The following is a 15,654-nucleotide window of genomic DNA, read 5'->3' on the forward strand; positions in this document are numbered from 1 at the left end:
AGATTTTCACCATAAAATAACCACTTTCCCTGAAATTATGCTATCAAGTGACCATTTCTTACCAGTGAAAGTGTCTCCCCTCTCTTTAGGCTCTGCTTCAGACAAGAGTGATGCCACTCTGGTGGAGGAGCAGAGGAGCCCCTGCTACCCGGACTTGGAGGCCCTGACTAGAGACTCCAGATGGGGAGGCTCAGTTTCCGAGAGAAGCTCTGTCCACAACCTGGTGAAGAGCGCCTACTCTGACTGTACACTAGGTGGCGCCTCAGGCGACACACTCCGCAGGTAAGTGGCCTCAGCCAAGCCCAGAGCTCTTCTGAGGGGCTTAGAGGGATTCCCAGGGGCTTGAATATCTTCCTTGACCTTCAGTTTTTACTGGTATTTCTGAGCACATTTGAGTGGGGATATTATTTTTGAAGGCATACAGTTGAAGTCAGAAGTTTACATACACCTTAGCCAAATACATTTAAACTCAGTTTTTCACAATTCCTGACATTTAATCCTTGTAAAAATTCCCTATCTTAGGTCAGTTAGAAACACCACTTTATTTTAAGAATGTGAAATTTCAGAATAATAGTAGGGTGATTTATTTCAGCTTTTATTTATTTCATCACATTCCCAGTGGGTCAGAAGTTTACATACACTGAATTAGTATTTGGTAGCATTGCCTTTAAATTGTTGAACTTAGGTCAAACGTTTTGGGTAGCCTTCCACAAGCTTCCCACAATAAATTGGGTGAATTTTGGCCCATTCCTCCTGATAGAGCTGGTGTAACTGAGTCAGGTTTGTAGGCCTCCTTGCACGCACACGCTTTTTCAGTTTTCTATAGGATTTAGGTCAGGGCTTTGTGATGGCCACTCCAATACCTTGACTTTGTTTTCCTTAAGCCATTTTGCCACAACTTTGGAAGTATGCTTGGGGTCATTGTCCATTTAGAAGACCCATTTCCGACCAAGCTTTAACTTCCTGACTGATGTCTTAAGATGTTGCTTCAATATATCCACATAATTTTCCTACCTCATGATGCCATCTATTTTGTGAAGTGCACCAGTCCCTCCTGCAGCAAAGCACCCCCACAACATGATGCTGCCACCCCCGTGCTTCACGGTTGGGATGTTGTTCTTCAGCGTGCAAGCCTCCCCATGTTTCCTCCAAACATAACGATGGTCATTATGGCCAAACAGTTATATTTTTGTTTCATCAGACCAGAGGACATTTCTCCAAAAAGTACGATCTTTGTCCCCATATGCAGCTGCAAACCGTAGTCTGGCTTTTTTATGGCGGTTTTGGAGCAGTGGCTTCTTCCTTGCTGAGCGGCCTTTCAGGTTATGTCGATATAGGACTCGTTTTACTGTGGATATAAATACTTTTGTACCTGTTTCCTCCAGCATCTTCACAAGGTCCTTTGCTGTTGTTCTGGGATTGATTTGCACTCTTAGCACCAAAGTACGTTCATCTCTAGGAGACCGACCGCGTCTCCTTCCTGAGCAGTATGACTGCTGCGTGGTCCCATGGTGTTTATACTTACGTACTATTGTTTGTACAGATGAACGTGGTGCATTCAGGAATTTGGAAATTGCTCCCAAGGATGAACCAGACTTGTGGAGGTCTACACTTTTTTTCCTAAGGTCTTGGTTGACTTCTTTTGATTTTCCCATGATGTCAAGCAAAGAGCCACTGAGTTTGAAGGTAGGCCTTGAAATGCATCCACAGGTACACCTCCAATTGACTCAAATGATGTCAATTAGCCTATCAGAAGCTTCTCAAGCCATGACATCATTTTCTGGAATTTTCCAAGCTGTTTAAAGGCACAGTCAACTTAGTGTATGTAAACTTCTGAACCACTGGAATTGTGATACAGTGAATTATAAGTGAAATAATCTGTCTGTAAACAATTGTTGGAAAAGTTACTTGTGTCATGCACAAAGTAGATGTCCTAACCGACTTGCCAAAACTATAGTTTGTTAACAAGACAAATGTGTGGAGTGGTTGAAAAACAAGTTTTAATGACTCCAATCTAAGTGTATGTAAACTTCTGACTTAAACTGTATATGGCAGAGTTTTTTCTGGATCAAATAGACTAGAGACTTAGGTGGTGGGTGTGGCAATGGGCACGGTCTGCCATCTGCACAGTTGGAGTTTAGAGACATTTTTAGACACTTTTAGAGCCCCCCCCCATCTTGATGTAGAGAAATTTTTATAATTAAGCCAATTTTTTGCAATTCTACACATTTTATCCCATGGAGCTGAGAGAAAGTGTGGCAATTTTTAAAGCTAATTTCCTCATTCTATGTATTTTGCTATGGCTAATGCTGTTATTTTGCTCAAACATAATAAAATCAATACTGCTAGATTCTTTGTTTTTGGAATTTTCAATTCTCCCTGACTGTGTAGCTTTTATGTTGTTGATTGTTAGTTCACAAAGATTATATTATAAACAAAATATCTACAGGTCCCTCATCTTTTTTACATACTTTATATCTGTTTTTTAGTCATTTAAGTTCACACTGAAAGCGTTTTTCCATTCTGATTTCTAAGGCCCCTACCCCCCCCCCCCCCCCCCCCCCCCCCCCCCAAGGATTTCAATGGCAGAAAAATCCCTGTATGGCACTTAATGCTGCTTTCAAATACACATTTCTGGTCTATTGGTTTCACTGTGCAGTCTCACTTCAGGGAGAGTAATGATTAAGTGAACCCCGGTGTCCAAAGACCAGCGCTGCACCCCATACTATTTTCAAATGACTGGAGAGAATATTGAAGTGAACTTGGGACACCACATCAGCCACAGTGTTCTCTCTACAAAGTATCTCTCCGCCAACACAAAGATGAATCTTAAAACCTCTGTCAGGCCTGAGCAGTGAATGTGGTATTTTCAGTTCAGTACCACATGGGGCACCCCTGTTGTTCCACTCACTCAATGTCCTTTGCTAACTCAACACTTTGGAACGCTTATTTTGCTTAGGCTATATAAGCTTAGCAAAAAAAGAAACGTCCTCTCACTGTCAACTCTTTATTTTCAGCAAACTTAACATGTGTAAATATTTGTATAAACATAACAAGATTCAAGAAGACAAACTGAACAAGTTCCGCAGACATGTGATTTAACAGAAATGTAATAATGTGTCCCTGAACAAAGGGGGGGGTAAAAATCAAAAGTAACAGTCAATATCTGGTGTGGCCAACAGCTGCATTAAGTACTGCAGTGCATCTCCTCCTCATGGACTGCACCAGATTTGCCAGTTCTTGCTGTGAGATGTTACCCCACTCTTCCACCAAGGCAGCTGCAAGTTCCCGGACATTTCTGAGGGGGAAATGTCCCTACCCCTCACCCTCCGATCCAACAGGTCCCAGATGTGCTCCATGGAATTGAGATCCGGGCTCTTCGCTGGCCATGGTAGAACACTGACATTCCTGTCTTGCAGGAAATCACGCACAGAATGAGCAGTATGGCTAGTGGCATTGTCATGCTGGAGGGTCATGTCAGGATGAGCCTGCAGGAAGGGTACCACATGAGGGAGGAGGATGTCTTACCTGTAACGCACAGCGTTGAGATTGCCTGCAATGAAAACAAGCTCAGTCTGATGATGCTGTGACACACCGCCCCAGACCATGACAGACCCTCCACCTCCAAAACGATCTCGCTCCAGAGTACAGGCGTCAGTGTAACGCTCATTTCGTCGACGATAAACGCGAATCCGACCATCAGCCCTGGTGAGACAAAACCGTGACTCTTCAGTGAAGAGCACTTTTTGCCAGTCCTGTCTGGTCCAGCGACGGTGGGTTTGTGCCCATAGGCGACATTGCCGGGGATGTCTGGTGAGGACCTGCCTTACAACAGGCCTACAAGCCCTCAGTCCAGCCTCTCTCAGCCTATTGTGGACAATCTGAGCACTGATGGAGAGATTGTGTGTTCCTGGTGTAACTCGGGCAGTTGTTGTTGCCATCCTGTACCTGTCTCGCAGGTGTGATGTTCGGATGTACTGATCCTGTGCAGGTGTTGTTACACGTGGTTTGTCACTGCGAGGACGATCAGCTGTCCGTCCTGTCTCCTTGTAGCGCTGTCTTAGGCGTCTCACAGTACGGACATTGCAATTTATTGCCCTGGCCACATCTGCAGTACTCATGCCTCCTTGCAGCATGCCTAAGGCATATTCACGCAGATGAGCAGGGACTCTGGGCATCTTTCTTTTGGTGTTTTTCAGAGTCAGTAGAAAGGCCTCTTTAGTGTCCTAAGTTTTCATAACTGTGACCTTAATTGCCTACTGTTTGTAAGCTGTTAGTGTCTTAACGACCGTTCCACAGGTGCGTGTTCATTAATTGATTATGGTTCATTGAACAATCATGGGAAACAGTGTTTAAAACCTTTACAATGAAGATCTGTGAAGTTATTCGGATTTTTACGAATTATCTTTGAAAGACAGGGTCCTGAAAAGGGGACGTTTCTTTTTTTGCCGAGTTTATTTGGGCATAGAGGCTAAACACTAATAATTAAAATGTGTTTAGGAGCTGTAGTTCAGTGCTAGGGAAAGTAGTGTTGTGGCTGAAGGGTCTGCAGCAGCCAGCCTCATGCTGTCGAGAAGAGGGGGGTGGGGGGGCTAGCATAACACTGACTCTTTTGATTGGGCTGCACGGTGGTCAAATCTCCCCACTGCAAAATGGGCACATCGCCAGGCAGAGTTCTCTCCTGTGACATTTGAGCATCCTCAGTGGCATTTTAAAAATATATCAGATTTCCTCCATACTGTTCTGTCTGTGTGATTTGATAACATTCAGAATCCAGTCCTTAATGCTGCAGTTGTTCTCTGGTAAGGTAAAGCACTGGGTGCTTGCTTGGGTGCGCTAGCAGTTAGGGCATCAGAGAGGCACCACTGTCCACTACAGTGTCTACTGTTTCCAGCTAGGAAGCCGAAGCATATATCATCATGGATTAGACATCGTTGCCTGTTCCACTGGTTCAAAGCAGCACAATATGGTCATTGATGCTGTTCTTTCAGCTTAACATACTTAGGATGGCTTTCCTGGGGCCCCCTTTCCTTGATTCTGTTAGTCCCTGGTTCCCATTTCACCTTGTTACAGTGCTCTGTATAGCACACATACCTGAAGTCAAACGGAGTGGGAAAAGTTATGTCAATGTTTTTTTTTACTTTTTCAAACAATAATCCAGCCTTATTTAAATTGACAGTTAGAAATGGAACATGACATTTATTTTCAGAAAGCATGCATATGAATACATTCGTTTTTTTCTTGTTTCCAGTTTGGGCTTGGACAATAAGAAATCCCCCAGCAGCCCTGGCCTGTCTCCAGCTGGCTCTCCTACAGGCTCTGGTTCTCCTCGTGTGTCTCCAAGCAGCGCCTCCCTAGCCGGGGCAGACAGCCTGGGCCTGGGTTCCGGCTCCCCTCACTCCTCAGCCCGCCCCAGCTCATCCTCATCCCTGTCGTCTGCAGCCAGAGCAGAGCCCAAGGCTGCAGGTATACCACCTAGAAATACCCGCTCAGCAGAAATACATACCAGTATTGCCTATCTACAGTGCCTTTGGAAATTATTCATACCCCTTGACTTATTCCACATTGTGTTGTGTTATAGCCCGAATTCAAATTGTATTAAATAAATACAAAATCTCACCTATCTATACACAATACCCCATAATGACAAAGTAAAAACATGTTTTTAGAATTCAAATTAGTTGAAAATCAAGTACAAGAAATGTCTAATTTGCGTATCTATTCACACCCCTGAGTCAATACATGTTAGAATCACCTTTGGCAGCGATTACAGCTAAGAGTCTATCTGGGTAAGACTCTAAGAACTTTGCACACCTGGTTTGTACAATATTTTTACATTTTTTTCATTCTTCAAGCTCTGTCAAGTTGGATGTTGATCATTGCTAGACAGCCATTTTCAAGTCATTGATGTTCAAGCAGGTTTAAGTCAAAACTGTCTTCTTGGTAAACAACTCCAGTGTATATTTGGCTATGTGTTTTAGGTTATTGTTCTGCTGAAAAGTGAATTTGTCTCCCAGTGTCTGTTGGAAAGCAGACTGAACCAGGTTTTCCTCTAGGATTTTGCCTGTGCTTAGCTCTATTCCATTTATTTTTATCCTAAAAAACTCCCTAGTTCTTGCATGATGCAGCCACCACCTTGCTTGAAAATATGAAGAGTGGTAGTGATGTTTTTGATATTTCTTTGTCACATTTTTTGCAGTTTTACTTTAGTGCTTTATTGCAAACAGGATGCATGTTTTGGAATATTTTATTCTGTACAGGATTCCTTCTTTTCACTCTGTCAAATAGGTTAGTATTGTGGAGTAACTACAATGTTGTTGATCCATCCTTAGTTTTCTCCTAGCACAGCCATTAAACTCTAACTGTTTTAAAGTCACCATTGGCCTCATGGTTAAATCTTCTACATTTTACATTTCAGTCATTTAGCGGATGCTCTAATCCAGAGGGATTTACAGGAGCAATTAGTGTAAAGTGCCTTGCTCAATGACACAGTGACACATTTTCACCTCGTTAGTTCGGGGACTTGACGCAGCGACTTTTCAGTTACTGGCACAACACTCTTAACCGCTAGGCTACCTGACGGTTTCCTTCCTCTCCGGCAACTGAGTTAGGAAGGATGCCTGTATCTTTGTAGTGACTGGGTATATTGATATACCATCCAAAGTGTAATTAATAACTTCACAATTTTCAAAGGGATATTCAATTTCTGCTTTTTTTGAAAATGTATTTGTGAGACATGGAAAACCTATTTGTGGTTGAATCTGTGTTTGAAATTAACTGCTCGATTGAGTGACCTTACAATTATCTGTATGTGTGGGGTACAGAGATGAGGGAGTTATCATAAAATAATGTTAAACACTTATTGCACCCAAAGTGAGTCCATGACACTTGTGACTTGTTAAGCACATGTAGACTTGCCATAACAAAGGGGTTGTATACTTGACTCAAGACATTTCAGCTTTTCATTTTTTATTAATTTGTAAACATTAAAAAATATATAATTCCACTTTGACAGTATGGGGTATTGTGTGTAAGCCAGTGACACATCTCAATGTAATCCATTTTAAATTCCGGCTGTAACACAACAAAATGTTCAGAAGGTCAAGGGGTGTGAATACTTTCTGAAGGCACTGTACTATCCATGTCTTAACTCTCCCTCTCTTTGTTTCTATCCGTCTCTTTATTGTCCAGGTGAGCTCCACTACACCCCAGGGGTGTTGCAGCAGCGTATGTCTGCAGAACTCAATTACCTGGAATCTATAGAGGAGTCAGTGCGTCAGCTGGGTGACGTGGAGCGGCTGAGGGGCGTGTCTCTGGCTCAGCATGAAAGCGTCTCGCTCGCCCAAATACTCAAGGTGATAGATTCCAACCCACCAATCAGAACACCTGAAGATTGCTAACCATATGTTTAGATGCTTAGTATAGTGCTGCTGCACTTTTGAAACATTACCTTCTGCACTTTTGGCGTGTTAGTTATGTTCTGGTAGTTTTCATTCGCATTTTTCCATAGGTCCTGACCTTTGACCTGTAACCTTTCAGGCGCAGCAGCAGCGGCACGAGCGTGACCTTTATGAGCTGAAGGTGAAGTCCGAGCAGGAGAAACTGGAGACCCAACGTCAGCTGGAGGAAACACGGCAGAAAGCAGCCAGGGTACTGTACACACAGCACTGGCATTTAGAACGAGCAACTCTGCAGAATACAGAAAGGAATCACCTAGAGTTAGAACCATGCCCCAACTTGGTAGATTGTTGATACTCTCAAGGAGGGCTTCATATTTGCAAACACCTTGAATATTTATAGAACGCAATCTAACTTCACTGCATTTGTTGTGAGATGGGAGCTATTTTATTAGACGTGTGTAGACCGTGTAGTGTGATTCACTAACTGAACTGTGTGTGTGTCATTGCAGGCTCACGTGGAGCTGCAGGAGAACATGGCTCAGACCCAGCAGCAGTCTCTGGGAGGCATGCAGGAGGCCACCACTAAGATGATGAGCCAACAGGCTGAGTCTGTCCGCTATACGGCCGAAGCTGCCCGCCAGATCAAAGAGGTGAGAACACTCCCTCTCCACTCTTTTCTCTACAGCCAGTCACTGGCCTTGGTTTTTGTTCATTTCCTCACTGAGTCACCTGTTGTATTGAAATGAGGAAAATATTACAAATATGCAAATAATTACCGTCTACTTTAGGTTGGGTTAAGTCTGCTTCTCAGTTGATACAAGTTGCTCTCTCTCCCAGATGACCGATCTGGCCCGTTCTCAGATTGCTGGAGCCATAGGTGTCCCTGCTGCTGCTCCCATCACCACCCTGTTTGACCAGCAGAGGCAGCATCACCAGAGCTTCATGAAGCAGCTCCAGTCCCGCACTGACACAGACAGCTCCAGGAATGAGGTGTCTGCTGCCTGGACCAGGACTGAGGAGCCCCTCTCCTCCCTGGACAGCCACTCTGACTCCATCCCCTCCAGGAGACCCACCCTCAGGTACTGGGTCTTTCACACACTGGAGCCTCACAGACACCAGGGGTCTTTCCTTGTTAGCTCACTTGACTTGGTCAGGAAAAACTTGGTCCCATTTATAGGCATTACCTTGACTCAATACTCAATTGTTTTTCTATCTCCCCCGTCCCCTCTGCCTTGCGCTCCCCAGTGGTGGAGAGAGTAGCAGCCACATGAGTCCCTCCCTGGCCTCATCTGAGAAGAGGGAGAGGAGGAAGGCTGAGACAGGTAACAGCTCAGTGGAGGAGGAGGCCCATACAGCAGCTGATGACTCCATCCCCAGTGACAGCGTGCAGTCCCTACTGGATGAGAAAGGTAAGGCCTGGGCTCATAGCACGCATTGTGGGATCTGGAGGGGGACCATTATCAAGCAGGCAGTGTATAACCATAATTTATGATACATACACTCCCATCCAAAAGTATTTGGACAGTGAAGCTAAATATTTTATTTTGGCTGTATACTCCAGCATTTTAGATTTGAGATAGAATGTTTCATATTAGGCGATTAGTATAGAATGTCAGCTTTATTTGAAGGTGTATTTATACATATCAGTTTTACCATTTTAGAAATGAAATCACTTTATGTATCTAGTCCCCCCCATTTGAAGTAGTCATAAGTATAGTTTATTAAAGTAGTCATAAGTTTTGTGTTTGGTCGACTAAATGCATAAATTGCTTTCATTTCTAAACAGTAAAACAGATAAATAAAAGGTGACGTTCTGTCCTGTAACATCATATAAAGCCAAATATAACATAGCTTCACTGTCCAAATATGTATGGAGGAGAGTGTAAATAACCTGGAGTCTCTTAGAAAGTTATCTATGTTTCCTCTCCCCAATCTGTCCCCATACAGACAGCATCTCAGTTGCTACAGAGTACTCTCTGAAGTTTGATGAGTCCATGACGGAAGATGAGATTGAGGAACGTTCGTTCCGCTCTCTGCTTCCCTCTGAGTCTCACCGGCGGGGAGCGGTGGAGAAGAGAGGTCCCCGTGAGGAGTCAGACAACCAACCCAGTCAGGAGAAGACCACAGAACAGGACAGCTCCAAGGTTAGTATGCCACCTCATCGCAATAGTTGTAATTCTGGCAAAATAGCAAGGCAACTCAAATAATGATTGGCCTCCACAGTACTGAAATCCTAGCACTTATCCAAAAGCTTAAGTGTACTAGTTTACTTGGAGAGGTTTCTGCCTATCCTTGAATTAACTAGTGCATAATGCTTATCTAGCATTTAGCCCTATTTGACCTCATTAATGGTGAACTTATATCTTCTCTCTAGTATTTTGGCAGCAGCATCTGTCCTAGCTCTTAATGTCAAGCCACAGTGGCAGCTCCCTGCCTCTCTGAAGGGCTCAGTGTTCAGTCCCTGAGATGAAGTATGAGGGAGTGTGCCTGGGCATACTGAGGCCAGGAAAGACCTGCCTGCCTTGTAGGGCTCCACTGGCCAGGGCATCAGAGAGACTGGGAAAGCCTGCTCAACTCATTTCTACCCTGAGAACAATAAACGAGCTGTGTTCCCCAGTCTGCTTAACTGCTCCTAGGAGATGTCCTTCCTGGCTGTATCCCTCTCTCCCCAACCTGTACTCAGTCCTCTCAAACCCAATATGTCGAGGAGAGGTTGGCTGTGGTGCAGTTAAGATAGAGTGGAGAACCATACACCCTTGTTCACACCTGGCTGCCACATGTGGAGATGATCTTGTACAAACCTTGGCCTTCATTGGGGCCTGGGTGTTTTATCTGAATGGACTTAGAATAAGTGTTGTAAATACCTATGTAGCAACCACCTCACGGACAGAGGCCTCTCCCACGCCTCAGTCTGTTTGCCAGCCGAATAAACATTTAACCAGTGGCCAGAGTGATTTTCCGTCTATCACTGTTTGCTCTCTGTGTATGCCCGGTTTCCTGACTGATAAGGCTTTGTGTTATCTGTGTTTGAGTGACTCACTGTCCCCTCTTCCTCTACCTCTCTGCCCCCCCTAGCAGCAGCAGGATGGCAGCATGCCCTTCTCTAGCGGGCAGGACAGCTTCTCCAGGTTCACCATGGACATGGTGCGTCAGTACATGAAGGAGGAGGAGGTGCGCGCACACCACCAGAGCTCCCTGCTGCGCCTGCGACAGAAGGCCCTTAAGGAGAAGACCAAGGCCGAGCTCGCCTGGCTGGAGCATCAGAAAAGGCACTGGTTTACTTTTATTAGGATCCATGTTGTCCAAATTAAGTGTCTCATTCCCCGCTAAATTAAATGTTTTGTTTTCTGTCATGTCCTCCAATGATTCATATACAGTAACCACGACAGAAATTCAACAGAACACATTGACCAAAACTAGACTCCATTTGGCACTTCTGTCCTCATTTTGCATTCATGATCTCACTTTCTCCTTTCTGACCACATAGGCGCTTCAGAGACAAGGGTGAAGATGACAAGATGCCGCCCATCAGAAAGAAGCAAAGAAGCCTACTGATGAAACTTCAACAGGAGCAGGTAACAAACTCACAACTAACTTACTAAGGGCTTGATTCAGTCTGTGACGCTGAAGTTCAGCACTATGGTGTGATTGACATTTAAAGGCAATTTTTCCTCTTTCGCGGAGACTGCATTCACGGTAAACTCAGCATTTGTCTGCTCATCGGAAAGTACCTTTCAATTTGAAGCACACTATAGCACTTAACTTCAGCGATACGGATTGAATCGAGCCTTAAATCTCTGCCCATCTCACCTGCTTCCATAACTGCCCATCTGTAATGCTGAGTGACCATGACCCTGTGTGTGTGGCATCCAGGCGGAAATCAAGTGTCTGCAGGAGGCCAACAGGGCAGCCAGGAAGGAGAGGCAGCTGCTGCTCAAACAGCAGGAGGAGATAGAGAGGATGAGATACACCACCCTCAAGCTGAAGGAGCGCCTCAAGTGTGCCAGCACCGGTGACACCCCACCAGTCAGTACTACCACCACCTTTCATCTTATTCCTATCTGAGACGCATACACTTCTTATTCATGGAGATACTGAGCTGAACTTCAGAGAGACATGGTTTTTGTGTTATTCATATGTCTAAAAGAATGCTACATGGTCTCATAAAGAGTTAAAATGATACATCTGTGTCCTACAGGAGACTCCAGTGTCAGAGCCCATAGATGTGACAGCTTCCCCCAGTGCTGCGATAACAGACGGGGACGTGCGCAGTGCCTCTCCCCTCTCAGTGTCTGGCAGTGAGACCAGCAGCATCATGCAGAAGCTCAAGAAGATGCGCTCTCACATGGAGGAGAAGTAATTTTCTCTTCAATTAACCTATTAATAACTACACTGTCCAAATTTCTATTGACAACTCAAATGTTTAATTGACAGTCTTCATGGGCTCTTTTTTTCAACTTTAGGGGTTATAACAGGATTCACTAAGATGGACAATATTACGCTACCATTCTGGTCACTGAATTTTAATTTATACCAACTTTTAAACAGCTGAAATTACCATATTTGATAACCATATCTTTATGGGTGTGATTGTTATCATACACTGATGATTGAACAAAACTATAATCCTGTTCTCACATTGGCCATGTCAATCATTCAAGCAGTTTGCTTTATTATTCACAAGGAATTAGCTAGCGACCTCAGCACTTCCCTTAGTGAAAACAATTTAGTTCAAATCACTATTGCCTTGTGAAAGTGGGGGAATGGCTTGACTAGACACCCTGATCCTTAACCTGTGGTGTGGATATGAATATAAGCATGCTTCCTGTCCTCTATAGATAGAGTGCGTTCTCTCTAACCTCTGTACTAATCATTGGAATATTAACAATATGAACCAGAGCAGATATGTATTGTAAAATGTCTGTCTGGTGTCTCGTACAAGCAACCAGGGCAGGTTTAAGTCTGTGTTAAAAATGTGGTTATGTGACTCTGGGGCTCACATAATGGTTATACAACCAGACCTGCACACTGACTAAACTCATTTGTGTACTTGAACATTCTGCAGTACAGGTCCTAACAAACGTTCAGTTGTTGTGGCGTTTTAGGATTTGGAACTTTCTTTCAAGAATGTCATCAGTACTAATTCTAGAGCTAATGATTCCTTGAATTTATAAAATGACCAAATAACACGTAATGTTACGGCTAAACATGGGAGGTCGCTGTCAATTTGAGCCTAGACTTTATTTTCTATAGGGAACTAACAAGCTTGCTTGTAGCCATGCCTCTGTCTGCTCGCTAGCTTTGGTCTTCTAACAATCTGCCCTTTCATTATGTCAATCATACCGTAGTGTTATTATTATTGTTTTGTTGATCATAGTGAAGGTTTGTGTGCTTTTAGCCTGGATTTTATTCTAATGAAGTCCAAATCAGTAGTTAAAAACATTAACAAAATGATCACCCACCACGTTTGCAACTTTTTGCAAAAATAATCTAATCTCCCCAAATTCCTCAATCCAGTGCATTTAATTAAGCAGAAGCATTATGTCTAGTGGGGTGCAAAATGAGACAAAGGCCTCTCTCTTAACCCGTAAGGATGATCATTTATCAGTCACGCCTAGCTCCCGTCTCTGGCACCGCCACTACTGCACGCATTCACACATGGCTACACATTACTAGACACCAGCGATTCATTGTAGTCCGGCTCCAAAGACAAACACGCACTACATCCTTGCCATTGTCCTGGCTCACGTCTGATGAAAAGGACTGGGTTTTAATACCCCTTTAAAGCACTGCCAACAACACAAAGCCCTGGCGCAGTAATTAAGTACATTCATTCTCTTAGAATGAAACATGAAACATTCGGTGCAATAAAACACATGCTTACTCACTGCTGTCTTCTCTCTCTCCCCCTCTTGTCTCTGTGGTTGTTTTTCTATTACTTCCTATTCTCTCTATTTTGCTGTTTTTTTTTCTCATTTTCCAACTCATGTTTTGTTGTTTTTCTCTGTGTGTCATGTGTCCCCTTGCTTTGTTTGTTGTAGACACTGCTCTCCTGTGCACTACTTCTTCTGTGTGTTTACGGCCCACCACTGGGCCTCTCTCAGTCTCTGTTTCCCCAATCTCCATCCCAACCTCCAGCTGTTTATCTACAACCAGTTGGTCAGGTACAGTGCTGCTCTCGCCTCTCACTGCTGCCTCTGTCCCATTGAGCATGCTTGTGTTCAGCCACTACCACCAGTGGAAGCATGGGTGGAATGGTGTGTGGGGGGGGCTGCTAAATTCTTTCCAGTTAAAAAAAAAAAACTCCAATAATTAGGGTGTTGAAAAACACAAACCAAACACAAACCAAAGTCACCAGGCATTGCATGTACGATCACAACCGTATGCATGAAGGGGCACAGAAGTAATACAATTCAAAAAGTGAAAACAAAAGGCATTTTTGTCAATAATAATATGACCTCTCTTTGACCTGCTTCGGTCAAAGGTCATATTCATGTTAATATGGTTGGCCTGATTTAAGCGAGACTCCCATTGAACAGCGAGAGCTCACTGTGGTGTTCCTTGGAGGCGCTCATTTAACTCTCATTCAGAGTGAATAAATCATTATCTGCATCTCCTAATATTCCTCATATTCATGCACTCACTACTTAGTTGGAACAAAGTCCCTAAGATTAAATGCTGAGATATTAGGCTACAACCCATCTATGTGAAAGACGCAGTGCCTTTGGGCGTTGCTTTAACATATGATAAAGGGTTTCATCTGATTTAATGAGCCCAGTAAATCTTCACTGATTTTCCTGATTAGGTAACTGTTGCTTGTGATAGGCTAATGAGAATATATGTCAATTGGGCTTAATATAATTGGGAGCACAGTCTAGACCAAAGCCCTACAGTATCTTTCCCAACTTCAGTATGAATTAGGCTGGTGCAAGAGGGAGTGAGACAAAGCCAAACAACACAGTACTGTCTGGTACTTCTACTAATTATAGTCAATATGCAAAATAGCTGTTTAACTTGCATTGCATAACGCACCAGTCCTTTTCAATGTATAGTATAAATCCAAGCAATGGAGAAAGAATTTGAACGTTGTCTTTTCTCTCAGCAGTGTACGTGGGAAATGCATTTTGACTCTTGTGTTGTGTAGAATTCATGTTGAAGTTACACCCATAGAGACATGTTGGATATTCTGGGGTGCGGTTTTGTATTGGACAGAGATGTTTGAGAGGTGTTAAATCAAATGCATGATGTTGGCCTGGTGATCAGGTCGCCACCACACTTTGTTTCTGTTTTTCCCCATTTTGACCAAATGCTTCTACTCTGTTGTTTGGGGAAGAGTTTGGGTGACTTGTGCACTATGGTGTCAAAATGAAACCATGTCTATCGAGGTAAACATGGTTTGTTGTGTGTGTGTGTGGGCGATCCCATAGGTTTTGAGTTTGCAGTGAAGATCGGCAGGGGGTGGTTGGGTTGACTGTTTGGACTGCTGGTGGCTCTGCTAGCATCTGCAATGTTGCCATCATTTCACTGCTCATGTAGATTGTGCCCTTTGTGCTTTCTCTCCTCCTCCACCCTTCTCTCCATTCCTCCGCTCCTCCCCACCATCAGGTTCCTGACCAAGCGGGAGCAGGGTTTGATGCAGCGGCGGAGGCATGCGGGGGAGCTGCTGGAGTGGAAGCAGAGGCTGGATGCTGAGGAGGCAGAGGTGAGGCACATGGAGAAGCAGGCCATGGCTGCCTGGGACAGAGAGTGTCCTAGAGACCGAGACCAGAGGTCAGAACAGAGAGAGAGCCCCAACGCCAGCCCCAGCCAGCACAGCCCTGAGGGCAGAACTGACAGAGGTGAGAAAGAGGTTGTGTATGACATGAAATAAATGGGCACCTGGTAGTATACAGTCGTTTCTGTTTACTGCCTGTTATCAGGTAATCTGTTTGCTTGCCTTATGTCATGTACTTTTATGAATGACAGAATGCCATACAGTCCATTTAGCTAGCTGCGTCTCAATGTTTGAGGCTGCAGGTCTATCTATTCTTGACCCATGACCTTTGTATCTCCTCAGACTCTGTGAGTGAGGGTGACTACTCCCCAGTGGTGACTGGCTCCAGCGTGCACACAGAGCTGTCTGGGTCCCAGCAGCCAGACATCCCCTGCACTGATCAGCCTTGCTCTGTCTCTGAGCTGCCCTCTGCCCAGCACAGCCCCTCTATCTACACCCAGGACTTTGACTCCCCCTCTGTGAGCAGGAGGGTAATGCCCT

At 44.3% G+C, this 15,654-nt stretch overlaps 1 protein-coding gene across 1 annotated transcript in view; it reads left to right on the forward strand.

Annotated features, from left to right (window-relative positions):
- Positions 1-15,654, forward strand: part of LOC120054258 (centrosome-associated protein 350-like) — an 85,680-nt gene that overhangs the window by 59,474 nt on the left and 10,552 nt on the right. Inside the window, exons 13-26 of the mRNA XM_039001682.1 lie at positions 90-282; positions 5,252-5,574; positions 7,192-7,355; positions 7,540-7,650; positions 7,910-8,050; positions 8,238-8,479; positions 8,646-8,809; positions 9,348-9,544; positions 10,476-10,675; positions 10,888-10,975; positions 11,274-11,426; positions 11,599-11,756; positions 15,006-15,238; positions 15,457-15,644. Of these exons, the coding sequence (XP_038857610.1) occupies positions 90-282; positions 5,252-5,574; positions 7,192-7,355; positions 7,540-7,650; positions 7,910-8,050; positions 8,238-8,479; positions 8,646-8,809; positions 9,348-9,544; positions 10,476-10,675; positions 10,888-10,975; positions 11,274-11,426; positions 11,599-11,756; positions 15,006-15,238; positions 15,457-15,644 (2,555 nt within the window). The remainder of the gene's footprint in view (positions 1-89; positions 283-5,251; positions 5,575-7,191; positions 7,356-7,539; positions 7,651-7,909; positions 8,051-8,237; positions 8,480-8,645; positions 8,810-9,347; positions 9,545-10,475; positions 10,676-10,887; positions 10,976-11,273; positions 11,427-11,598; positions 11,757-15,005; positions 15,239-15,456; positions 15,645-15,654) is intronic.

The sequence above is a fragment of the Salvelinus namaycush genome, chromosome 10 (genome assembly GCF_016432855.1).
Source record: "Salvelinus namaycush isolate Seneca chromosome 10, SaNama_1.0, whole genome shotgun sequence".
Lineage (NCBI taxonomy): Eukaryota > Metazoa > Chordata > Actinopteri > Salmoniformes > Salmonidae > Salvelinus > Salvelinus namaycush.